Raw genomic sequence first — 21,963 nt, 5'->3', positions numbered from 1 at the left:
AGCCTGCCTTTTTACGAAACCGTTAGCTGGAGTGCAAGACCACACACTGAACCTCGGCTGCCAAATCAGGCCCAGCCTCACTCCACACAACCTCTGCTGTGGGGCCTGAGTTCCCCCATCTTCCCACACCCAAGCCCCACGTCAGGGACATTTGCAACTCCATTAGCAACCAGCACGCTGAACAGGGGAGGGGGCCAAGCTTCCTACCACCGATGCTGGAGAAGCAGGAGGCAAAGGGGTGTTCTAAGGCAGTGGGAAGCACCATGGTAAAATGTAGTAGTTTGCCACATGCTGGCAGAAGCTGGGTGGATGGATTTGCCATTGCCCGTGTTACCAAAGCAGACAGGGCAAAGTGCCGCTGGCCTGCAGTTAGCTCCTTGTCCTCCTCTCCTCTGGACAGCCCATCGAAGCGAATCCAGTGTGATAAGCATTAAAGACAGCCCCAAGGTTTCCTCCGCAGTGACTGAGTTACAGTCTCTCCCCACTCAGCGGCAGAGCCTGCATGCTGTTTCTTCTGTGGGCTTTTCCTGACAGCAGGCCTGGCTTTCTGCTGACAGCAACAAATCCCTCAGGATCCAGATTCTTGGCCTTCATTTCTGAGGCAACCCTTTGGAGAGACTGCCACACCTTGCACTTGTGCTGTCCAAGCCCCTTTTGGAGCTGCCCATGGCCTGTTCTCCCTGAAGGATCAGAGAAGAAAGAATTTTGCCTTCCACATACTTCCTCTGCCCAAGACGGGGCGCGGATCCTCACCAGGGCAGATACGAGCCACATGTGCAGAAGGGGGCCTCACTAGGCACCTCAGCAAATCCCATGTAAACAATGAGTCCCTGGGAACCGCTAGGGCCCAAGAAAGCAAACAGCTCCAGAAAACCCCTCTCCCTGAGCAAACCCCTAGCACAAGCAAAGAGACTGCCTTCAACTCCCATCCATTTACAAATTAACGCCAGTCCCCTGCAGTGAAATAGCTGGAGAGGAACCATGTGCAATTGACACAACTTGGCTGATGGCAGCAGGACTAGCAGAAATGGAGCGTCAGGTGGGGAAGCATTCAGCCCCGAGTATCATTTGCTAGTCAGCGCTGGGAGCAGTGGCTGATCGCTTGTTTGTGTGGCAGAGGAAAGGAAGGGCACCTGTGGGTTTTGAAACCGTTCAGCTTCCTTCCACTTTGCAACAGAAACCACAGTGCAGCAGAGGCGTGTTTAATTACAGTTCCAGCTCTGCTAATTATCGTTTGGGCACATTTGTAATCTGCGTTATGCCACAGTGCATAATAAGCAGTTCACTGAGACCCATCTAATAAGCAAGGCGGCTTTATGGGATTTCATATTTCACTCTGCACTGGAACCAATGAAGCCTTATTTATCAGCTGTCTGTCCGGAGAAAAGAGAAACCAGGAGGAGCAACAGCTTTAGGTAAAGGGGGAGAGAGAGAGAAAGAGAAAAAAACCTCAAAGGCAAAGGAGAGAGAGTACAACACCTCCCCCCAGCAGACAGATTGGCAGACAGGTAGCCAGGTCCTGGGAAGACTTGGAACGGAGCTGAGAAGTGGGCCAGTGGTCGAGACAAGATCAATCCCTGAATTCACCTAACACCTATGTTTTATCTCCCAGTGATAGGGCTTTTCATCCTGCTTCTTTTATCGAGCCCAACACAAGGTGAGAGGCTTGGTCTGCTGGTCACTGCACAAGCTGCAGGCGGACAGCCTGTGAACAGAGACTGATCTGCGAAAGGAAGAAGCCAGGGACTCATTAGTCTCACCATGGGAAGTAATTACAGTGTCCTCCTCCTAAGCACAGCGATGCCACTGGCCATGAATCTCCTCCCAGGCTCAGAGCCACATACAGCTGGAGCCAGCCCTACTGTGAGCGGCAAGCAGCAGTCCGTGTAAAGCCAGGTCTGAGAGCTTCTCTCCCCTTCAGCTAGTCACATCAAACCCCCACCACAGGGCCAGCACTTCAGCACCAGCCAGTCTGGTTCTAGAAGCAGATGTCGAGGCAGGGAGACTTGCAGCAGAAATTATGCTCATTAGGTAGCGCTCCAACACGCACACCCCTTAAGCAACCACTTTAAAGCCCCCTCCAGACACCTGGCAGTTTTGAGTGAGGATGCAGACAACAGACCTTGCAGGTCCTTTAAGCCCTGGTCTACACTAGGACTTTAGATCGAATTTAGCAGCGTTAAATCGATTTAAACCTGCACCCGTCCACACAATGAAGCCCTTTATTTCGACTTAAAGGGCTCTTAAAATCGATTTCCTTACTCCACCCCTGACAAGTGGATTAGCGCTTAAATCGACGTTGCCGGCTCGAATTTGGGGTACTGTGGACACAATTCGATGGTATTGGCCTCCGGGAGCTATCCCAGAGTGCTCCATTCTGACCGCTCTGGACAGCGCTCTCAACTCAGATGCACTGGCCAGGTAGACAGGAAAAGAACCGCGAACTTTTGAATCTCATTTCCTGTTTGGCCAGCGTGGCAAGCTGCAGGTGACCATGCAGAGCTCATCAGCAGAGGTGACCATGATGGAGTCCCAGAATCGCAAAAGAGCTCCAGCATGGACTGAACGGGAGGTACGGGATCTGATCGCTGTTTGGGGAGAGGAATCCGTGCTATCAGAACTCCGTTCCAGTTTTCGAAATGCCAAAACCTTTCTGAAAATCTCCCAGGGCATGAAGGACAGAGGCCATAACAGGGACCCGAAGCAGTGCCGCGTGAAACTGAAGGAGCTGAGGCAAGCCTACCAGAAAACCAGAGAGGCGAACGGCCGCTCTGGGTCAGAGCCCCAAACATGCCGCTTCTATGATGAGCTGCATGCCATTTTAGGGGGTTCAGCCACCACTACCCCAGCCGTGTTGTTTGACTCCTTCAATGGAGATGGAGGCAATACAGAAGTAGGTTTTGGGGACGAAGAAGATGATGATGAGGAGGTTGTAGATAGCTCACAGCAAGCAAGCGGAGAAACTGGTTTTCCCGACAGCCAGGAACTGTTTCTCACCCTAGACCTGGAGCCAGTACCCCCCGAACCCACCCAAGGCTGCCTCCTGGACTCAGCAGGCGGAGAAGGGACCTCTGGTGAGTGTACCTTTTAAAATGCTATACATGGTTTAAAAGCAAGCATGTGAAAGGATTACTTTGCCCTGGCATTTGCGGTTCTGCCTTTGCAAAAGGTTTCTGGGGAGGGCAGCCTTATTTCGTCCTTCATGGTAGGACACTTTACCACTCCAGGCCAGCAACACGTACTGGGGAATCACTGTAGAACAAAGCATTGCAGTGTATGTTTGCTGGCATTCAACCAAAATCCGTTCACGCGGTGGGAGGAGGCAAAATGCGACCTTGTAACGAAAGCACATGTGCTATGTATGTAATGTTAACTTTCAAGGTTTACCCTGAAAGAGTGTAGCCACTGTTTTATAAAATGTGTCTTTTTAAATACCGCTGTCCCTTTTTTTTTCTCCACCAGCTGCATGTGTTTCAATGATCACAGGATCTTCTCCTTCCCAGAGGCTAGTGAAGCTTAGAAAGAAAAAAAAACGCACTCGCGATGAAATGTTCTCCGAGCTCATGCTGTCCTCCCACACTGACAGAGCACAGACGAATGCGTGGAGGCAAATAATGTCAGAGTGCAGGAAAGCACAAAATGACCGGGAGGAGAGGTGGAGGGCTGAAGAGAGTAAGTGGCGGGCTGAAGAGAGTAAGTGGCGGGCTGAAGACAGGGCTGAAGCTCAAAGGTGGCGGCAGCGTGATGAGAGGAGGCAGGATTCAATGCTGAGGCTGCTGCAGGACCAAACCAGTATGCTCCAGTGTATGGTTGAGCTGCAGCAAAGGCAGCTGGAGCACAGACTGCCACTGCAGCCCCTCTGTAACCAACCGCCCTCCTCCCCAAGTTCCATAGCCTCCACACCCAGACGCCCAAGAACACGGTGGGGAGGCCTCCGGCCAACCAGCCATTCCCCCACAGAGGATTGCCCAAAAAAAAGAAGGCTGTCATTCAATAAATTTTAAAGTTGTAAACTTTTAAAGTGCTGTGCTTAAAGTGCTGTGTGGCATTTTCCTTCCCTCCTCCACCACCCCTCCTGGGATACCTTGGTAGTCATCCCCCTATTTGTGTGATGAATGAATAACGAATGCATGACTGTGAAGCAGCAATGACTTTATTGGCTCTGCAAGCAATGATTAAAGGGAGGAGGGGAGGGTGGTTAGCTTACAGGGAAGTAGAGTGAACCAAGGGGCGGGGGGGTTCATCAAGGAGAAACAAACAGAACTTTCACACTGTAGCCTGGCCAGTCATGAAACTGTTTTTCAAAGCTTCTCTGATGCGTACCGCGCCCTCCTGTGCTCTTCTAACCGCCCTGGTGTCTGGCTGCGCGTAACCAGCAGCCAGGCGATTTGCCTCAACCTCCCACCCCGCCATAAACGTCTCCCCCTTACTCTCACAGATATTGTGGAGCACACAGCAAGCAGTAATAACAGTGGGAATATTGGTTTCGCTGAGGTCTAAGCGAGTCAGTAAACTGCGCCAGCGCGCCTTTAAACGTCCAAATGCACATTCTACCACCATTCTGCACTTGCTCAGCCTGTAGTTGAACAGCTCCTGACCACTGTCCAGGCTGCCTGTGTACGGCTTCATGAGCCATGGCATTAAGGGGTAGGCTGGGTCCCCAAGGATACATATAGGCATTTCAACATCCCCAACAGTTATTTTCTGGTCTGGGAATAAAGTCCCTTCCTGCAGCTTTTGAAACAGACCAGAGTTCCTGAAGATGCGAGCATCATGCACCTTTCCCGGCCATCCCACGTTGATGTTGGTGAAACGTCCCTTGTGATCCACCAGAGCTTGCAGCACTATCGAAAAGTACCCCTTGCGGTTTATGTACTCGGCGGCTTGGTGCTCCGGTGCCAAGATAGGGATATGGGTTCCGTCTATAGCCCCACCACAGTTAGGGAATCCCATTGCAGCAAAGCCATCCACTATGACCTGCACATTTCCCAGGGTCACTACCCTTGATATCAGCAGATCTTTGATTGCGTGGGCTACTTGCATCACAGCAGCCCCCACAGTAGATTTGCCCACTCCAAATTGATTCCCAACTGACCGGTAGCTGTCTGGCGTTGCAAGCTTCCACAGGGCTATCGCCACTCGCTTCTCAACTGTGAGGGCTGCTCTCATCTTGGTATTCATGCGCTTCAGGACAGGGGAAAGCAAGTCACAAAGTTCCATGAAAGTGCCCTTACGCATGCGAAAGTTTCGTAGCCACTGGGAATCGTCCCAGACCTGCAACACTATGCGGTCCCACCAGTCTGTGCTTGTTTCCCGAGCCCAGAATCGGCGTTCCACAGCATGAACCTGCCCCATTAGCACCATGATGCATGCATTGTCAGGGCCCATGCTTTCAGAGAAATCTGTGTCCATGTCCTGATCACTCACGGGACCGCGCTGACGTCGCCTCCTCGCCCGGTATCGCGTTGCCATGTTCTGGTGCTGCATATACTGCTGAATAATGCGTGTGGTGGTTAATGTGCTCCTAATTGCCAAAGTGAGCTGAGCGGGCTCCATGCTTGCCGTGGTATGGCGTCCGCACAGAAAAAAGGCGCGGAACGATTGTCTGCCGTTGCTCTGACGGAGGGAGGGGCGACTGACGACACGGCTTACAGGGTTGGCTTCAGGGAGCTAAAATCAACAAAGGGGGTGCCTGTACATCAAGGAGTATTTCAGGCAGGACTGCACGGAGGGTTCCAATAAGAAATGGTGCACCTAAGTTATCGTTGTTATTGGAACAAGGAGGTTAGCCTGGCCTCTGATTGATACATGGCTAGATTTACCTCGCTGCACCTTCTCTGTGAGTGACTGCAGTGTGACCTAGAGGAATGAGTCCCCTAGACAGGGGAGGAGGCAAATGAGTACAAAACAAATCTGGTCTATTTCTTGTTTTGACCCACTCCATCTATCTTTTACATCTTTGGCTGGCAGCAGACGGTGCAGAAGGACTGCATGCCATCCACATCTCATGGCTGCTCGGCAGAAGATGGTACAGTACGCCTGCTAGCCATCCCCATCTCTTGCCTGCCTGGCAGAAGATGGTGCAATACGACTGCTAGCAATCCTCATCTCTTGCCTGCCTGGCAGAAGATGGTACAGTACGACTGCTAGCAGTCCGTATCGCCTGCCTGCTCACCATAAGACGGTTCAATAGGACTGACTGCAGGACTAAAGAGAATGACCTGGTCAAGTCACTCCAAATGTAGTCCCTGCGCCCATGTCTGCCCAGGCGCTCCCAGCCGACGCGGCCAGGAGCACCTCGGACACGATGAGGACGACTACCAGTCGTATTGCACCGTCTGCTGCCAGAAGGCAAGGGGTTACTGCTACTGTGCAGCAAAGCCGTACCGCGTCTGCCAGCACCCAGGAGACATAGGGTGACGGTTACCTGAGCAGGCTCCATGCTTGCTGTGGTATGGCGTCTGCACAGGTAACTCAGGAAAAAAGGCGCGAAATGATTGTCTGCCCTTGCTTTCACGGGGGGAGGGAGGGAACGGGAGGCTGACGATATGTACCCAGAACCACCCGCGACAATGTTTTAGCCCCATCAGGCATTGGGATCTCAACCCAGAATTCCAATGGGCAGCGGAGACTGCGGGAACTGTGGGATAGCTACCCACAGTGCAACGCTCCGGAAGTCGACGCTTGCCTCGGTACTGTGGAAGCGCTCCGCCGAGTTAATGCACTTAATGCACTTAGAGCATTTTCTGTGGGGACACACACACTCGAATTTATAAAACCGATTTCTAAAAAACCGACTTCTATAAATTCGACCTTATTCCGTAGTGTAGACATACCCTAAGTCAGGTTTCACGGCATGTGACTCACATCCGGCTTCAGTTCCTAGCTCAGCCACAGATTCCCCGTGTGACCTCAGGCAAACCATGTAACATTGCCTGTCTCAGTTCCCCTTTGTACAGCGAGGCTACTACTACCTTGCCTGCTGGGGGTCCTGAGGCTAAAGCTATTAACGTCTGTGGCGGAATGACTGCTCTCCCGGGGGCGAGGCACTAGACAGCCCCTGGGTAATAGCTGTGCAGCATACGTTTCACTGCCCAGTGCATGTCAGAGAGTGGTAGAGTCTGTATCTGTCCAGCAGCTGCAATGAAGAACCCACTTTGTGTTTACCACACCAGAGCCCTGTCTCTTCTCCAACATCAGGGACCCACACTCTGGTGACTAAGATAAGAATCTAACACAGCTAACCCAGAAAACCACACAAAGGCTGCTGGATGGGGAAAACAAGAAAGAAAATGCAGCCCCAAGAAGCTGTAAGGATCACAGAGAGATCTTAGAACTGGACTGGGGGATTACAGAGTGATCTTGAAACCTTTCTCCGGCAGCAGGCTTAGAGCTCAGAGCTGACATGCTGCTGGAAACATGCTACCAGTGCAAAGTGGTGGTGTTTCTGGTGCCTTGCTCACCCCACACAGACAACAAGCCAAACCCCTCTGCAAGGGGAACTCCCAGCCAGGTGCTGACATGGGGAGGGCCAGACACCTCTGGACTTGCACAGAAGTCAGCTGTCTGACATCCTGAGCCCATGCCAAGATGCCTCCAGCAGCCATGCTACCATGTGGTGTCTTGAAGATAATTCACATTAAAGGGCCAGCACATCTTAATCAGTACACAGAGCAGCAGTTAGTTAAACCTAGAGAAACAGAGATACATGGTACAAAAATCAAATAGAATTGGCATCAAGGCTGGATTATAACCCCTGACCCCGACATCACATGGACCCAGACAGAAACCACCAAGCCAATTTTGGAAATTTCTTGATAGCATCAGACATTAAAGTAACACCAGAAAGTGAGCTGTGTGACTGCACTTTTCAGGGCAACAGGTCTGAGACATCTGACGCTGGAGATGATTAAGCAGTGGCAGTGAAGAAACTTGGGCCATGTCTACACCAGAAACATAGGTAGTATTAACAGATGTGTTAACACACTAGCATACCCAGAGTTTAGCACATTTTCAAATGAGATAGCTGGTTGTGGTCAGCACTACACCAGCTAACATGTTAACCCCCTGGCTACACTAGTGTGTCAAACCTGTTAGGTAAAAGGAGCTAGCTAACACATTTCTAAACATGATCTACCTTCCTCATCGACAGAGAGCCTCAGAGAATCCTCCAACTTCAAGAAGAGCACTGAACATGGCAAGAGCCAAGTGAGACACTACACACTAACCACTACTAGCTAGCCAACATCTGCAAGTCTCCTAACACGGACAGGGCCAGAACGAAGATCTGAGATTGTCCTAAACTGTACAGGATTACTTAGTATTTGTATTTAGCACCCAGGAGCCCCAGGCGTGGACAAGGACTTCACTGTGCTAGATGCTGTACAAACACAAAACAAAGAGACAGTCCCTGCTACAAAGAGCTTACGGACTAAGTATTAGAAAAGAGACAGCAGCTGGATATAGACAGACGGACCAGGGAATCCAAGGAAACAATGGGACAGTGTTGTCTAAACATACCAGATAGACACAGGGGAGGGGAGGGTGGAACACACAAGCACAGTGAACAATGGAATGGTGGCAAACATCACTGTACCTCCACAATCTTTGTTTTGGGTGGGCGTAGTGAGGAGGGGATCAGCCACATGCAAAGAAAAGATCAGGGGGCCACGGAGCCAAGGAAAAGGAGAGGAGCAGTAGGTGTGCAGTGACACTCAGGTGAAGAGTCTGGAAGTGGGAGGTTTAGGGCAAGCAGCTTGTCAGCACAGAGAACACAGTACGGCTTTGAGATACCCGCTGCCCGTGCTGCTGGAGTGTCAGACCCACAAGCATGAGGCATCGATAACATGCCACAATCCATCAATACAATGCAAGCTGCAATTCAAAAGGCAGTAAGTCAGGCTACAGATGCAGGCTCTCTCCAGGCAGGAGGCTGGAACTGCCATCATCCCACCCATCACCAGGAGGGACAGCCATCTGGTCCTGCCAGAGCAGCAATCTGCAGCAAGGCCAGCTACTTGCACACCGCTGCCTCTCACAACATAGAGAACCCCCCCCCCCCCCCCCCAGAACCCTGAGGTTCCAGATAACACAGTGCTCTATGGAGAACACAGTCTCTCCAGACCACATGCCTGAACAAGTGCACTGCTTCAGATACACAATCTGGGAGACTGAACTCACCATATGACCCATTCCAGGCCCGGCAGCCCACGTGTATATAATGCACAGCGCATATGCTCCAACCCACAGAAGCTTGGAATATTTGCCACTTCCCCACCAGGTGCTGATTCAGGAGTCAGTGTCAGTGTTCAGGATGACAATGCCTAGAAGCAGCTTAAACCATAGCTCAGCAAGACAGCCCCTCTACGGAATCCCAACATCATCACATGTAATGGCCCAGACTGAATGAGCATCACTAAAACAGTGTTTTTACTGTGCATGGCACTGCTGAATCTTGACTCAGAGATGAGAGGGCCTCAGCGCTCGCATCCCTTCACACTGTCAGAGGAGTTTCAAACATCTCCAGACATGTGGCAATTACCACTGACCAACTGCTCCAGTGATACCCAGACCGAGGCACTCTGAGGCTTCCACTCTGAGCTCACATGCCATCAGGCACATGGACTCCTCCATAGACCCCGTGGATATAGCCAACCATGAGAACTTCAGAGCCCAGAGAGTCACACTGTGTGGCAATATGCATCTCCCACACACTGCTGTCTTCTGGGAGGTTGCAGCTCCACCCACTGTGGATGGCATCGTCAGTAACCTCAAATGGGAACCAGAGCCTACTCCAAGCCTGAACTCCATATTGCTTATCAACAACGTGAAGATATCTCATGATATTGTCAATGCACGTTGGTCTTCAGCACTCAGAAGACTCAATGCTGACACCTGTTCCGCTGCCTATGTGCTCCAGAGCACACTCTAGCAGGTTCTGCCAGGCAGCCCTGGAATCAGACCCCAGGGACAACATCTGACACACTTGGGAGGCACATGACAGATCATTCAAAGCAGTATTTAAAAGACTCCAGGAGAAGAACCTCACCCTACATGGAGCTAAATGTGAGTGCCATAAATCCTCATTACATCTTTTCTGCAGCTTGAATAGCACCAGATCCTAACAAGAAAGCAGCCAACCAAAGCTTGTCAGCACCACAGAATGCCAGTGAAGTACAGAGTCTTCTGGGAGTGCTCATGCACACTTCACTCCTGACTATACAGCAGTGGTGCAATCACTGCAGAACTCACCGCGGAGGCAGGCTAACCTGTGGCCCTGGGAAGCCGTGCATGCAGAGGCTGTTAAACCTCACGGACTGATTGACAAGTGTAATGTTCTATTTTGACCCAGCCAAAAACAGCAATATCATCACTGATGATAATCCTGTTGGGGCACCATGGCACAGAAGAATGCAGTGACTTGTCCCACCTGCAGAGGTGCTTAGTGCCAGCAGAGTTCTGACACATGGATATTTAGAGAGAAAAGAGCTCTCACTATTAGCCAGAGCTGTGAACACTTTCACCTGTGCCTTCATGGAGCCCTATGCACCACGAGCATAGATCACAAGCCTCCTGCACATATATTTTACATCCCCAGATCTATACCATCTGCACACACTGAATGCTGGGACTTCAGCCACACAAGTTCTGCATGATCCACAAGAACAGGAAACCCTGCTGACTACATGATGGTGGAGGTGATAACTGGAAAACTATTCTAAACTATTGTTTTAGAATTACAAGTTTCTCCTCACTCCCCAAATGCAAGATCTTCTCAGTAAATTCCAGCTTAAGTATAAAGCCAGAAACCTTAAATATAATTATCACGACCAAAAGAGTTTATCATTTATCAAGAGAGTTTATCATTTATCAAGAATGGAGACGCTTCAGTGCTGTGAATTACTGTCATCATTTTCTGAGTAGTAGAGACCTAGAGGGACTGCCCTTCGAGGAGAGACCAAAGAGGTAGATCTGCTTAGTTCAGAGAGAAGATGAATAAGAAGGAACATAGAAGTTATACAAGATAATGAAGGGCACAGAAAAGGTAGATCGGGTGTTTCTGTTTACCGTCTCTCAATACACAAGCAATGGGACATTCAATGAAAAGGAAAGGAAGTGTTTTTAAAAATTCCTCTTATTTTAAACACACCTAAAACACATCATTAACCTGCGGAACTCACTGCCACAAGACAACCATGAGCCTAGAACTTAGCAAGATTCCAAAAAGGATCAGACATTCCTATGGACCCCAAAAGCATGCATAGTTCTGATGTTAGGCAGGAGTTTTTAAATGTTCCAAGTATGCAAGGCATATCCTTACTGTGCTACATCTGTAACGAGCAATGCTGGAGCTCCAATGCAGTTTTTAAAAACTGGACTGAACAGCAACAAAGCCTGTTAACAGAGAGTCTGTAATGGCTGCAGATTTCACTGTGGCTGCTCCGAAATAGAATCATAGTTTCCGTAGTAAGAAGCAGTAAACACCAGAGCAAGGAAGAGTCAGAGAAAAAGTGCCATTTTTATGCCAATACCTCCACAAATGGAGCAAAGTTCAATACTGCTCTCCAGATGAATACGATAGACATAAGAACACAACATCTGATCCATTCCGCTCAATGCGTGCCGGTAACTAGCTCCAGCACTGCAACCACAGAACCCAGGGCTCTTGCTCCAGCTCCTGCCATGTTCTGCTCCGAGTGCATTGAGCAGGGAGGAGAAGTGAACACAGGAAGGGGGAGCAGTCAGGATTTCTTTCCCAGCAGGTAGAGCATAAGCAGTGTTCGTGCCAGCTCTAAATTCCTTAGCGTGCTGTAATGGAGAAGCTAAGCTCACCAATCCAGATGGTTACGATTTGCACTGCACCTGGGAACCTGGCTGTTTCCCTTACAAACAGAGGGAGGGAGAAAGAAAAACCTTATCACAGAACCTAGGCTCAGCCTCTGCCTCCCTGCTCCTGCGTCTGTTCTTGTGACACAGGCTTTGCTGGATGAAGTCTGCCCACTGTGCTTGTCACTGCCTGTTCTCACCCCAGAATCCCTCAGACTGCTTAAGATTCACAGCATCTCCCATCAACAAGGCCATTAACTCTGCAGCTGATGGATGATGATAGGGCCCTGCCTGCAAGAGGCAGCTTGTATTTCCCATCCCCCACGGGGCTGACAACTCCTCATATCCTCTGCCTTTTTCAGAGGGAAGCTCAAGAATTAGCTCACCAGCTTTTGAAGAGTTTGGGAAAGGTCTTTCCCCCGCTGCATTCATTTCCCCAGCTCTATCCCATAGCCCCACCCGCTGCTGAGCTCACTCTGCTGTGCCCTGGGTCCTTCTTTCTACAACCCCCTGCCCTTGTTTACTCTGCATAAGGGAGTCATAACCCTCCACTTCACCCAGCTAGTACTGGTGCGAGCCCAGACAGCACTGCCTGCTGGCTGTAGCTACACACACCACTACCCATACCCAGACAGGCCACCTGCAGAGGAGGGGTCAGTCTCCAAGATGTCTCTACAGAGACAGCCCACAAGAAGGGCCATTAGTGCTGTGTCTATGGTCCTGGTGAATTTGGTGACTTGCACATCTGTTCACTGGGAGCTCATCTGAGAGCCCCAGCTCACCTCTGGAGACAAGATCTCTAAGTGATCAGCTGCAACGGACAGTTATCGCACACCTGGAGCCCTGTTCTGCCAACCTGTGCAGAGCAACCCCTTCCAAGCATGTCAGGAGCAGCAGGAGTGGATGAGATCTTAGGACAGACTTAGCTTTTCACACGAACAACCTTAGTATCAAAAAGAAACAGCTTGCAATTAGCATGTAGCATTCTGGTCCTAGGATCTCAAAGGACTTTAGACGAGGGAATGGGATTATCCCCTTATACAGATGGGAGAACTGAGGCAAAGAGGAAGTTGCCGCAGGTCACACAGCAAGACAGAGGCAGTCAGGAATAGAACACAGGACTCCCAACTCTCAGGCCTCTACGATAACCGTTACACAACACAGCCACCCATTCTACAGACAGAATTCTCTCTGTGCATGTCCCAGGAAAAGGCAGCTGCTTGACTGTACTGTGCAGATGCAGCTGGCCAAATCTGCTTCACACACACAGGAAGTTACTCTCAAAGAAACCTACTCTTACTCCATGAGGAAACAGCTCCACCTTCCCAAGGGAAAGCAGAGTCCCTCCACCACCCCAAGATACACTAGCGAAGACAATCCAAGCCCCTCTTACAAGCTCTATACCATGAGCAGCGCAACACAAGACCAGGGGAAAATAGGCTCACCAGAACCCAATGTACTTAGCCATCAGAAGCAGCAAGACATTTCAGGAGGCTGGGATCAGACCTTGGAAAACCTGCCCTAGCAGCAACAGCAGGAAATGAGGCAACCACAAAAGCCAAAGCCTTCCCTAGCAATTCCACAACATGCCATCTCACTTGTGTGCGTGAGCGTCACACTGTCCTGGCGAGGGATCACGCCCCAGGACTGCTGTGCTGGTTGGTTGCAACTGGGAACAGCGCCATGGTCACACTGGGGGACACATCTGTTAACTACAACCCAACCAGTGCGCAACTGGCAGGAGCGGGTGTTTGAACTTCCTGTGGGCAGCAGTGCTGAATGGCTGCTGCCAAGGGTCCAATCCTGGAGTCAGTGGAAAGACTTTTTGACTGGATCAGGAATCAAATGCTTCTAAATCAGTGACAGCTACATCCCTGCTTCAGCTCAGACAGCACTCAGCAGCCTGGCAAGGTGACCCCTTGCTGCCCAGCAGGGAAGCTGCTTCAACAGCTTCACAGCATTTCTCCATCTTGCCAGCCAAGTCTCACAGAAGCCCTGGCCATGACCATAACCACATGGACTTGGAAGCTCTTCTTCAAGCGCATGTGCTGGGTTCGAGTTTCACTGGAGCTTTCCCTTGAGGGTGTGGAGCAGATGTGAACAGAGGATGTGAACAGCCACCCCCGCCACCAATGATTCCTCTTAATTTGGGATCTAATAATTATCCCTTGCCAGAATCAACTCCAGGAGCTGAAGACAGGGAAGACCTACCCAATCCTCCAGGTATCAGCCCCTGTCCAGTGCTGGATTGTGCCTGCAGCCCTACACTGCCTGTCTCTCTCGCTTTGTTCCAAGCCCCCCTGGGGAGGGGCTCCAGCTCCTTCCGTGGGGAGACCATCCCCCCAGCAGGCAGATTTGCCTGATATAGAGTCTACATTTCTCCATTGTATCCTGTTGCTCCTCGTTCCAGCCCCTTTGTACCACCGAGTGATTTCTCTTGCCCCTAGCTGAAGAACATCAGAGCCCTTCAAACCTGCAAGAAGGGGAGGGGGGAAGGGCCATCGCCTACCTACGAGCAGCCTCTGAAAGATCACAGGAAATAGCCTGGCAAAGGCAGTAGAACCCCCTGAGCAGCTCAGTATTTAACACAGGCAGCGAATTCTACTCTAGCTGCTGGTCTGTGATTGGTCAGTGAGGTGGCAATATGACAGATCCCACCCAGTACTACACTACCTGTCCTTGGACACAGTGTCTAGGACACACCAACGTGAAAGTGCCCATCCTCTGGGGTGGTTTCCAGCACGCAGACACACCTTCTAATGGATGGGGGTAGGGGTGTGAGCAGAGAGGTTCAGAGACTTCCTAGAAGTTACACATTCCATTAAAGAGACAGGCTAGGATTAAGGTAAGAACACAGGGCTGGGGACCAGAAGATCTGGGTTCTATCCCTGCCTCTGACACTGACTCACTATCCCAGGCTAGACTAGGAAGTTCACAAATGTGTTTAAACATAACAATGTTTTCAAACAACAAAACCTTTACATCTTGTGCAGACAGGGCTTAATACTCCTAAAAATACTGTTGGTCCTAGTTGACTATGCTCCCCTAGGGACCAGCTAACATGTTTTTAAATGGTGCTAAACCCTGTCTACACTAAGGGCAAAGCGAATCTCCTATATCCCTAGTTTAGTTGCTGTTACCTTCAGAAAGTCACTTCCCCTTTCTGGGCTGGAAAGTCAAGACCAGTTCCTCCCCTGCATTGTAGACAGGCTCAACTCACTGCTTGCAATGCTTTGAGAACACCAGATGACAGACTCTGTAGAGGCACAAACTCTTCCCTAGAGTAAGGGCCTGCAATAAAGCCAGGGACAGAACCCATGGTAGTAATGCTCATGCCATGTCACCAGCTCAAGCCATCAGGCCACCATCACCCTAAAAATAGAAGGGATCTCCTGCCAGGCGAGAGAGGAAGCTGAGAATAGCAGGAGGAGTGGGGAAGTAAGAGCAGGTCTTCCCTACTCAAGCAGGTAGTGATCGATCTCTCCCCGAACATGCTCCCTGTTGACTCTGGAACTCCAGCTTGCAAGAGGCGGAAGTGGAGTTGACGGGGGAGTGGCAGCAGTTGACTCGCCACTGTCCTCATGGCCAGGTAAGTCGACCTAAGATACGCCGACTTCAGCTACACTATTTGCGTAGCTGAAGTTGCATATCTTAGGTTGATTCCCCCCCCCCCCCCCCCCCGTCCCGGCAGTGTAGACCAGGGCTAAGAGCATCCACCCAGGGAGTTAATCAGGAAGAACTACCCATGCAGACACACACCCTCAGTGAAGCAGACAGTCAGTTGATGGGCTGGTGAAGAACTCACGTTGCTCTGAGGAGAGTTTTAACAAGGGACTGTTTCTGATGGGAGACAGGAGCACCTCTCCCTGGTGCCAGGGGCCATCAAGACTCTGATCTGCTGCCGGAGGTTTCCCTTGCTTATCAAATTAAAATGCGAAGGATTCTGCTCCAATGTAGCCACGAACTGCAATGGAAAGATACCTCCTGCCATCCCAGCAAGGAGGCTGTGCCCTGGTGCTTTGGCCACGTGGGGACACTGGAGGCAGAGCAGGCCTATTAGCGGACACAGGGCACCGCTGCTGGTTACTGTGGTTACCTGCTCCATTGCGTATTCTGGGAGCTCTCTGACTTTCCCTTACTACTGTGTGGCTGCAGCAGCAAGGGGGCAAAGTAGACTCAACCCAGCACTGCTGCTCCTAGAGTCACTCAGGTTTGGCAACGGGGGAGGAGTCCCACGCAGGCACACGCACTGCACACCACTAAAGGAAGAAGCTCTTGAAACAAAGGTCTCGACTCCATGCCATCTACGATGCAGTGCTGCGAGCATCAATGCAGGGCTACCCAACATGTAGACTCCAAGACCCGGGCTCCCTTGGACCCATCCTTCACGGTGCTGAGCACCTCCCATTGACAAGGGAGCAAGCACATACCCTTGAAGTGCAAAGAGACACTGTAAAACTGTTCCCTCCTTCTCAGCCCTGCACAGCCAGTCTGCTATCACTTCTGCTGGAGCCTACTTCCGCTTGTGTAGCCACAGCAGGACCGCTTGGTAAACTCTGATCAGTTACACTCATGCAAGCCCCTGCCGGCTCTCTAGTCTCCCCAACACCCACCCTGCCCCCTCTGATCTCCTCAGCCATCCAACACGCAACTTAGATCATCCCCATCGCCTGCTGCTCCGACCTCACCTCTCCACTTCTTACATGCCTCCACTGGCTCCCCATTCAAATCTACCACACTGAAGTTTCTCTCCTCAGCTTCAAGGTCCCCCTCAACATGCCAACTGCTTGCCCTGGTTGTGTAACCAGCCCATACTTCCTCCACACACACCATGCGCCATGCGCCAGCCTCACTTGCTCTTTCGTCAGTGTCTCACACCATCACCTGCACTTTCATCCCCGCTGCTCTGGTGTGTGGCTGAGCCCTCATGGGCTGAACCCCTGCTCTGACTGTGGTAACAGATTCTGTCTCCTCTCTCTACCCTCCCCATCTCTCCCCAGCTGGAGGGGGCACTCCCCCACCTGCTTCAGGAGTACCGGGCCATGCAGGCTGAGCTGGAGCTGTGGGAGTCCCAGGGCAGAGTGGAATGCGCCATGCCTGCCACTGGTGACAGGCAACACCAAGGGACTTCAGCCACCCCCTACCAGCATCCCCAGGGGTTGGAGACCAGGGGGAGCTAGCTTATGGTAAGAGGGGAACATGGAGCTTTGGCTTGATTTGGGGGGGTATGAGGTCAGGGCTTTTGTCCCTGGCTCTGCAAGGGAAGGGGTGCTGGGCATCAATGGGGTACACTGCTTTGTGGGAGGCGGGGTGGAACCTGCCCTCAAGCCACAGCCCGGAAGGGGAAAGACACACCTGTGAGTACTGGCCCCCTGCTGGTATGTATTGTTCATATGTCTGTAATAATGAAATTAATAACATTCCTCCAGAAGCATTAATAGTGGGCCACAGGGCCTAGCGCAGCTGCATGGGGGGCCTCTGGAAAAAAACATCTGGAACTCCCTGCTCTAGATAATTTTATAAGCACCTTCTAGCCTATGTCTCTAGCTCCAAACTGACTGCTCCTGCAATGGCTTCAGTAGTTTTGGGATCTTACAGAAAGTTAGGGGTGGGTTTCCAGAGGGTGTTTGATCCTTCCACTTGTACTGATCCAGCCTCTCTCATCTACACCATGCTGGATGGGTGCTAATGCCCTGTGGTCACCAATGGAAATGGCTAAGAATTCAAAGCTTGTTACCAGCCAAACTAGAGATAAACCCAAACCTCAAGATCAGGCATCCAGATGGCCCAGACAGTCCCTGCATTGCTGAAACCTTGCAAGGTCACTAGAACTGTAAGCTCTTCATGAACACTCTCTTATTCCATGTTTGTACCACGCTTAGCACCAACCCCTAGCAACTGCTCTAACACAAATGGTGAACAACAATTTTGGTCATCAAGCTAACTCCAGAAGCAGCAGGCACTGACTGTCACCAGGAACTGGGGTCCCTCTGACCTGGAGGGACAAGCTGCATTTCCCGACAGGACTCACTATCTCCTTTAGGCAGATCAGTTGGTCAGCAAGTGAAAAAATGCTGGTAATCCTGTAACTCCCAGGAGGCTGGGAGGAAAGCAGTTAATCTCTGTTTTAAGGAGGAGGATAATACGCTTGAATAGAAAGTTAAAGCCCGATCCCCTTACACTCTGTAAGTGCTTCCACGATGACCTCAGTTAAAGAGCTAACAGGCAAACACACAGAGCTGCTCTTCCCCAGGAGCAGCCTTCCTGCCATGATTAAAGCATCCTGCACAAATCCCCTCCTAAGCCCTGCTCAGAAAGCACCGCCCCTCTGGCAGATACCTTGCTCTGGGCTCTGCTCACCTTCCAGCAGTCAGTGAGAGCACAGCACCCTTCTAAGTATAGGCAGGATTATAAAAGGCTATAGGCTGGCTCTTTGGAGATGAAGAGTCCAAAACTGAACTGCAAATCTCCATCAGGATTAACAGGGTATAAAGGACACACAGGCAAACGTATATAACTCCTATACCAGGGGAGGGCTTGCTGGAAGTTCTGTTCTCACAGACAGCTCTGGGTCCCATTATGGTACAGAGAACATGTGACAACCCTCTCTCTCTGCCCTGATCCGCCTGCTCCAACACACACAGGCTGCTCAGCACAGCTGGTTCATCCTAGCATTGCTCGGCTAGTGGGAGAAGAGGGCATTAACTGGGGGCTTTACAAGTTCTGAGCATTTACAGCTACAAGGCACCAAACAAAGGAGGGTCCCTTCCCTAGGCCTCAGAGTCCGAGCCACAACTGCAAAGCGCTGTCTGTACAGCTATTTCTAGAGCACGACCATGAGCCTCACTAGCCCGAGTCTGTCGACCTAAGTTCCCTGTAAGCTGCACAGCCGTGCAGAAGCCTAATTAGTACCACGAAGGCGCTCAGGGAACCCACCTGAAGCCAGACCCGGCCATATCTGCCACGGCGGCCGGGGGAGGGGTGGGCCAAACACAATTCCCGCCAGACCTGCTATGGCAGCTGGGGGAGGGGCGACCCGAACGGGGGTGCTGCTGCAGGGGAAGAGAGAGCTGAGGGAGTCCTCTCTTCCCGTTGTAGCTCCAGAGCACCCCTCTGCACCCCAAGCCCCTCATCCCCAGCCCCACCTTAGAGCCCGCACCCTGAGCCAGAGCCCTTAGCCCCTGCACCCAACCCTCTGCCCCAGCCCAGACAGGAGACGGGATTAAGGCGAATGTTGAGCAGCAGCACATTGGCATGCATGGGGAGAGGTATCACATGGGGCACCACAGGAGTTGGGGCTAGGGACAATCGTACTTATTGTTTGCATTCCTGATCTGAAAGGGGGAGTAAACTGTACGTCAATGACATCTGCAGGTGATGTTACACCCCAGCCCTGGGCTGTACACCGACTCCTTTGTGCAGCACCACAAGTGCAAAGCAGCCCCCAAGCATCTCCTTTGCCAAGGGGGATCCTCAGCTGGCACAGAGCTGCTGGCAGTAGCTCTAACGCCAGGGAAGAGACTATGGGCTTGAGTTTACAGCGCTGCAACTTTCTCCCTCAGGGGTGTGAAAAAACACACCCCTGAGCGCAGCAAGTTTCAGCGCTGTAAAGCACCAGTGTAGACAGTGTTCCAGCGCTGGGAGCTACGCCCCTCGTGGAGGTGGGGTTTTTTAAGATCGCTGGGAGAGCTCTCTCCCAGCGCTCTGCCGCGACCACACAAGCTACGTTAAAGCGCTCCTGCTTTAGCGTTGCCAGTGTAGACTAGCCCTATGCCTAGCACTTCCCCGTGCCTTAACCCTCCTCTCTGCCAGCCCACGACAAACCACTGAGGCTGCAGGCAGCTGGCCTGAGTTAGAGCAGTTTGCACCAGGCAACTGGACCAGAGCAGAGAGGCCCCAGGATCAGGGATGACAAAGAGTACCACTGTGTGCTTCACCCAGCCTCAGCCAAGCCAATCACTCCTCAACCGCAATTTGATCGGCGAAGATTTGCCAACAGTGACAGAGTCTATTGAAACCTAGAGTGACCGGGATCAAGGCCAGGAAATAACAGGATGTTCTGTCTAAACCACTCACTAACATCTGGGAGGAAATAGACTGAATGGGTGGGAATAACCTAGAAAGCAACACTGTCGGGACAGACCGGGGAGGAGGCCAATGTAATCTGAGCAGCACAGCACAGAACAAGCAGTCTTGCTCCGGAAGGTTCTCAGGAGATCGCACTTGCATTCAGTTCTGGACCCATTACCTAAAATATTGACAAATTCGAAGGAGTTCAGAGAAGAGGAACAAAGATAATGAGGATGCTGAAGAGATTGACTTAGAAGCGAAGATGAAAGGAGATAAATATGGATAACTTTGGTTAAGCAACAGTTAAGTGGGGATGTGATCCTAACCTATACCACAGGAAGGATGTAAACACCAGAGGGGAGAGGGAATTATTTAGGATGATGCGAGCAGGAGCTAAAATAGGAGAAATGGGGTGGAATTAAGTAAGGGAGCATTTCAGAAGGAAGTTAGGCAAAACTTCATGGCCGTGCAATCTGCTGGGCCAAGGAATAGCCCCCGTCACCTGATCATTTATAGAGAACAATGCACAAATCCTAAAATACACCAGCAGAATGGTCTTACTTGTATCTTGGGGCTTCTCTGCCCCTCCAGCCCCCACCACAGCAGCTGAGCATCTCACAGGCACTAATGAATTTGTCCTCACCCTCCCTGTGAGACAGGGAAAGATTATTACTGGAGGGAGAACTGAGTGATCATGTGATTTACCCAAACTCATGCACAGGGCTCAGAATTGATCCTGGAATCCTGAGTCTCTGTCTGCCAGCTTTTCTGCAAGACCATTCTCCGCTGGAACGCTCTGAGAGTTTCAGTGTTACATCATAACCATGATCCAGAACCCCATCGAAATTGCTTTTGTGTATCACAGTAAAGCAATATGCCTTTGTGGTTGGACATGGGGAGCATAAACCCCAAGCAGAGGAGGACAAAAGAAAATCCCTCACCTGACGTAGTATTTTACTTTACAAAGCAGGGCTGTTTAGCAGGGTATTTTAAATATGGCTTCCCCACTGAAGAAATCTGATAGCCCTTGGCTAAAACAATCTGTATTTAAGGGTTTGTAGACTGGTGGCTTTAGGGCATCAGGTGCCAAGTACCGGTGCTCATCACTGATGCCTCTTAGAATGGATAGAAAAACATTAATAAAAAAACATTTAAAATAAATCCTCATGAACAAAGCTGTGTCTCCCGGGTCACCTGGCAGAGACCCTATGACTTGACAACCACGAGGGGAAACTTGGCTTTAATGGGCAACAGGAGATCCCCTGATATCCGCGTTCAGCCTGACAGCTTAGACAGCGAAGCATCCTCCCCACACAGACACCGTGTGTGAAACCCACACTACAGATCTATAAGCAGATTAGAGAAATTTCCTCTGGGTCCTGTGCACAAAGAATTCTTAATACACTGTGCAGGTGCAGCATGAACATACCGAAAGGTATTTTACACACACACACACACCATATACATATATGGCTAGGAACGAGGAGATAGATAATTTCTGAGCTGCAGGGAGACGTGTGTATTTCAGATATGATAAGCGGTGAAGGCATTTCAGATCTATTTATCCCTCAGGCGAGAGAAGACATCTTCCCTCCATCTATTAAATATTAAAGAGCCCAATTTTGGTATGATATGCACGTTCCAGTCCTTGCAGGCTGCGTATTTGGAGGCTGCCCGCTTGCTCTCTTATCTCTTCCTCTCCGTAGGTTCTGCTCAAGTTGCAAAGCGAGATTCTATTGGTTTCCAGTCACAAAGCCAGCTCTGTCTGATTGACTGTGAGATTAGGGAAGGAGGGTGAGCAAGAAATAAACTGCATCACATGATGTACTGGGGAGTCCTGTGCATACCCCACACAAGTGTGGCTTCCAGATACGGCACACACACACAGCTAAGGGCAACTGTGTTCTAAGCGCAAGCAGAGGGCTGGGATTCAAGATAGCTGTGTTCTTCTCCAACCAACTCACTACTTCTCTCAGGCAGTACCCTGTACCTGGAATAGCCTCCCTGACACTTTGCACATTACACCCCCCTCTCTCTCATATCCCTTGAGACACGCCTTCCAGCCAG

At 50.9% G+C, this 21,963-nt stretch overlaps 2 protein-coding genes across 6 annotated transcripts in view; one reads left to right on the top strand and one right to left on the bottom strand.

Annotated features, from left to right (window-relative positions):
- Positions 1–21,963, bottom strand: part of ZNF609 (zinc finger protein 609) — a 126,033-nt gene that overhangs the window by 38,017 nt on the left and 66,053 nt on the right. The window contains exon 1 of one of the 5 annotated variants that reach the window (XM_075132945.1): positions 11,532–11,600. The exons of the other annotated variants lie outside the window; for them this stretch is intronic. Coding sequence (XP_074989046.1) covers positions 11,532–11,585 — 54 coding nt within the window. The 5' untranslated portion in view covers positions 11,586–11,600. Of the gene's footprint in view, positions 1–11,531; positions 11,601–21,963 lie in introns of those variants that run through there. 5 annotated transcript variants of the gene reach the window in all.
- On the top strand, positions 2,190–4,004 carry LOC142073465 (uncharacterized). The gene is made up of 2 exons (XM_075133306.1): positions 2,190–3,074; positions 3,463–4,004. The coding sequence occupies exons 1-2, from the start codon at positions 2,495–2,497 to the stop codon at positions 4,002–4,004; spliced, it is 1,122 nt and encodes a 373-aa protein (XP_074989407.1). The 5' UTR covers positions 2,190–2,494.

This window comes from Caretta caretta, chromosome 10, assembly GCF_965140235.1.
Source record: "Caretta caretta isolate rCarCar2 chromosome 10, rCarCar1.hap1, whole genome shotgun sequence".
Classification (NCBI taxonomy): domain Eukaryota; kingdom Metazoa; phylum Chordata; order Testudines; family Cheloniidae; genus Caretta; species Caretta caretta.
This window is presented reverse-complemented; position numbering and strand designations above follow the sequence as displayed.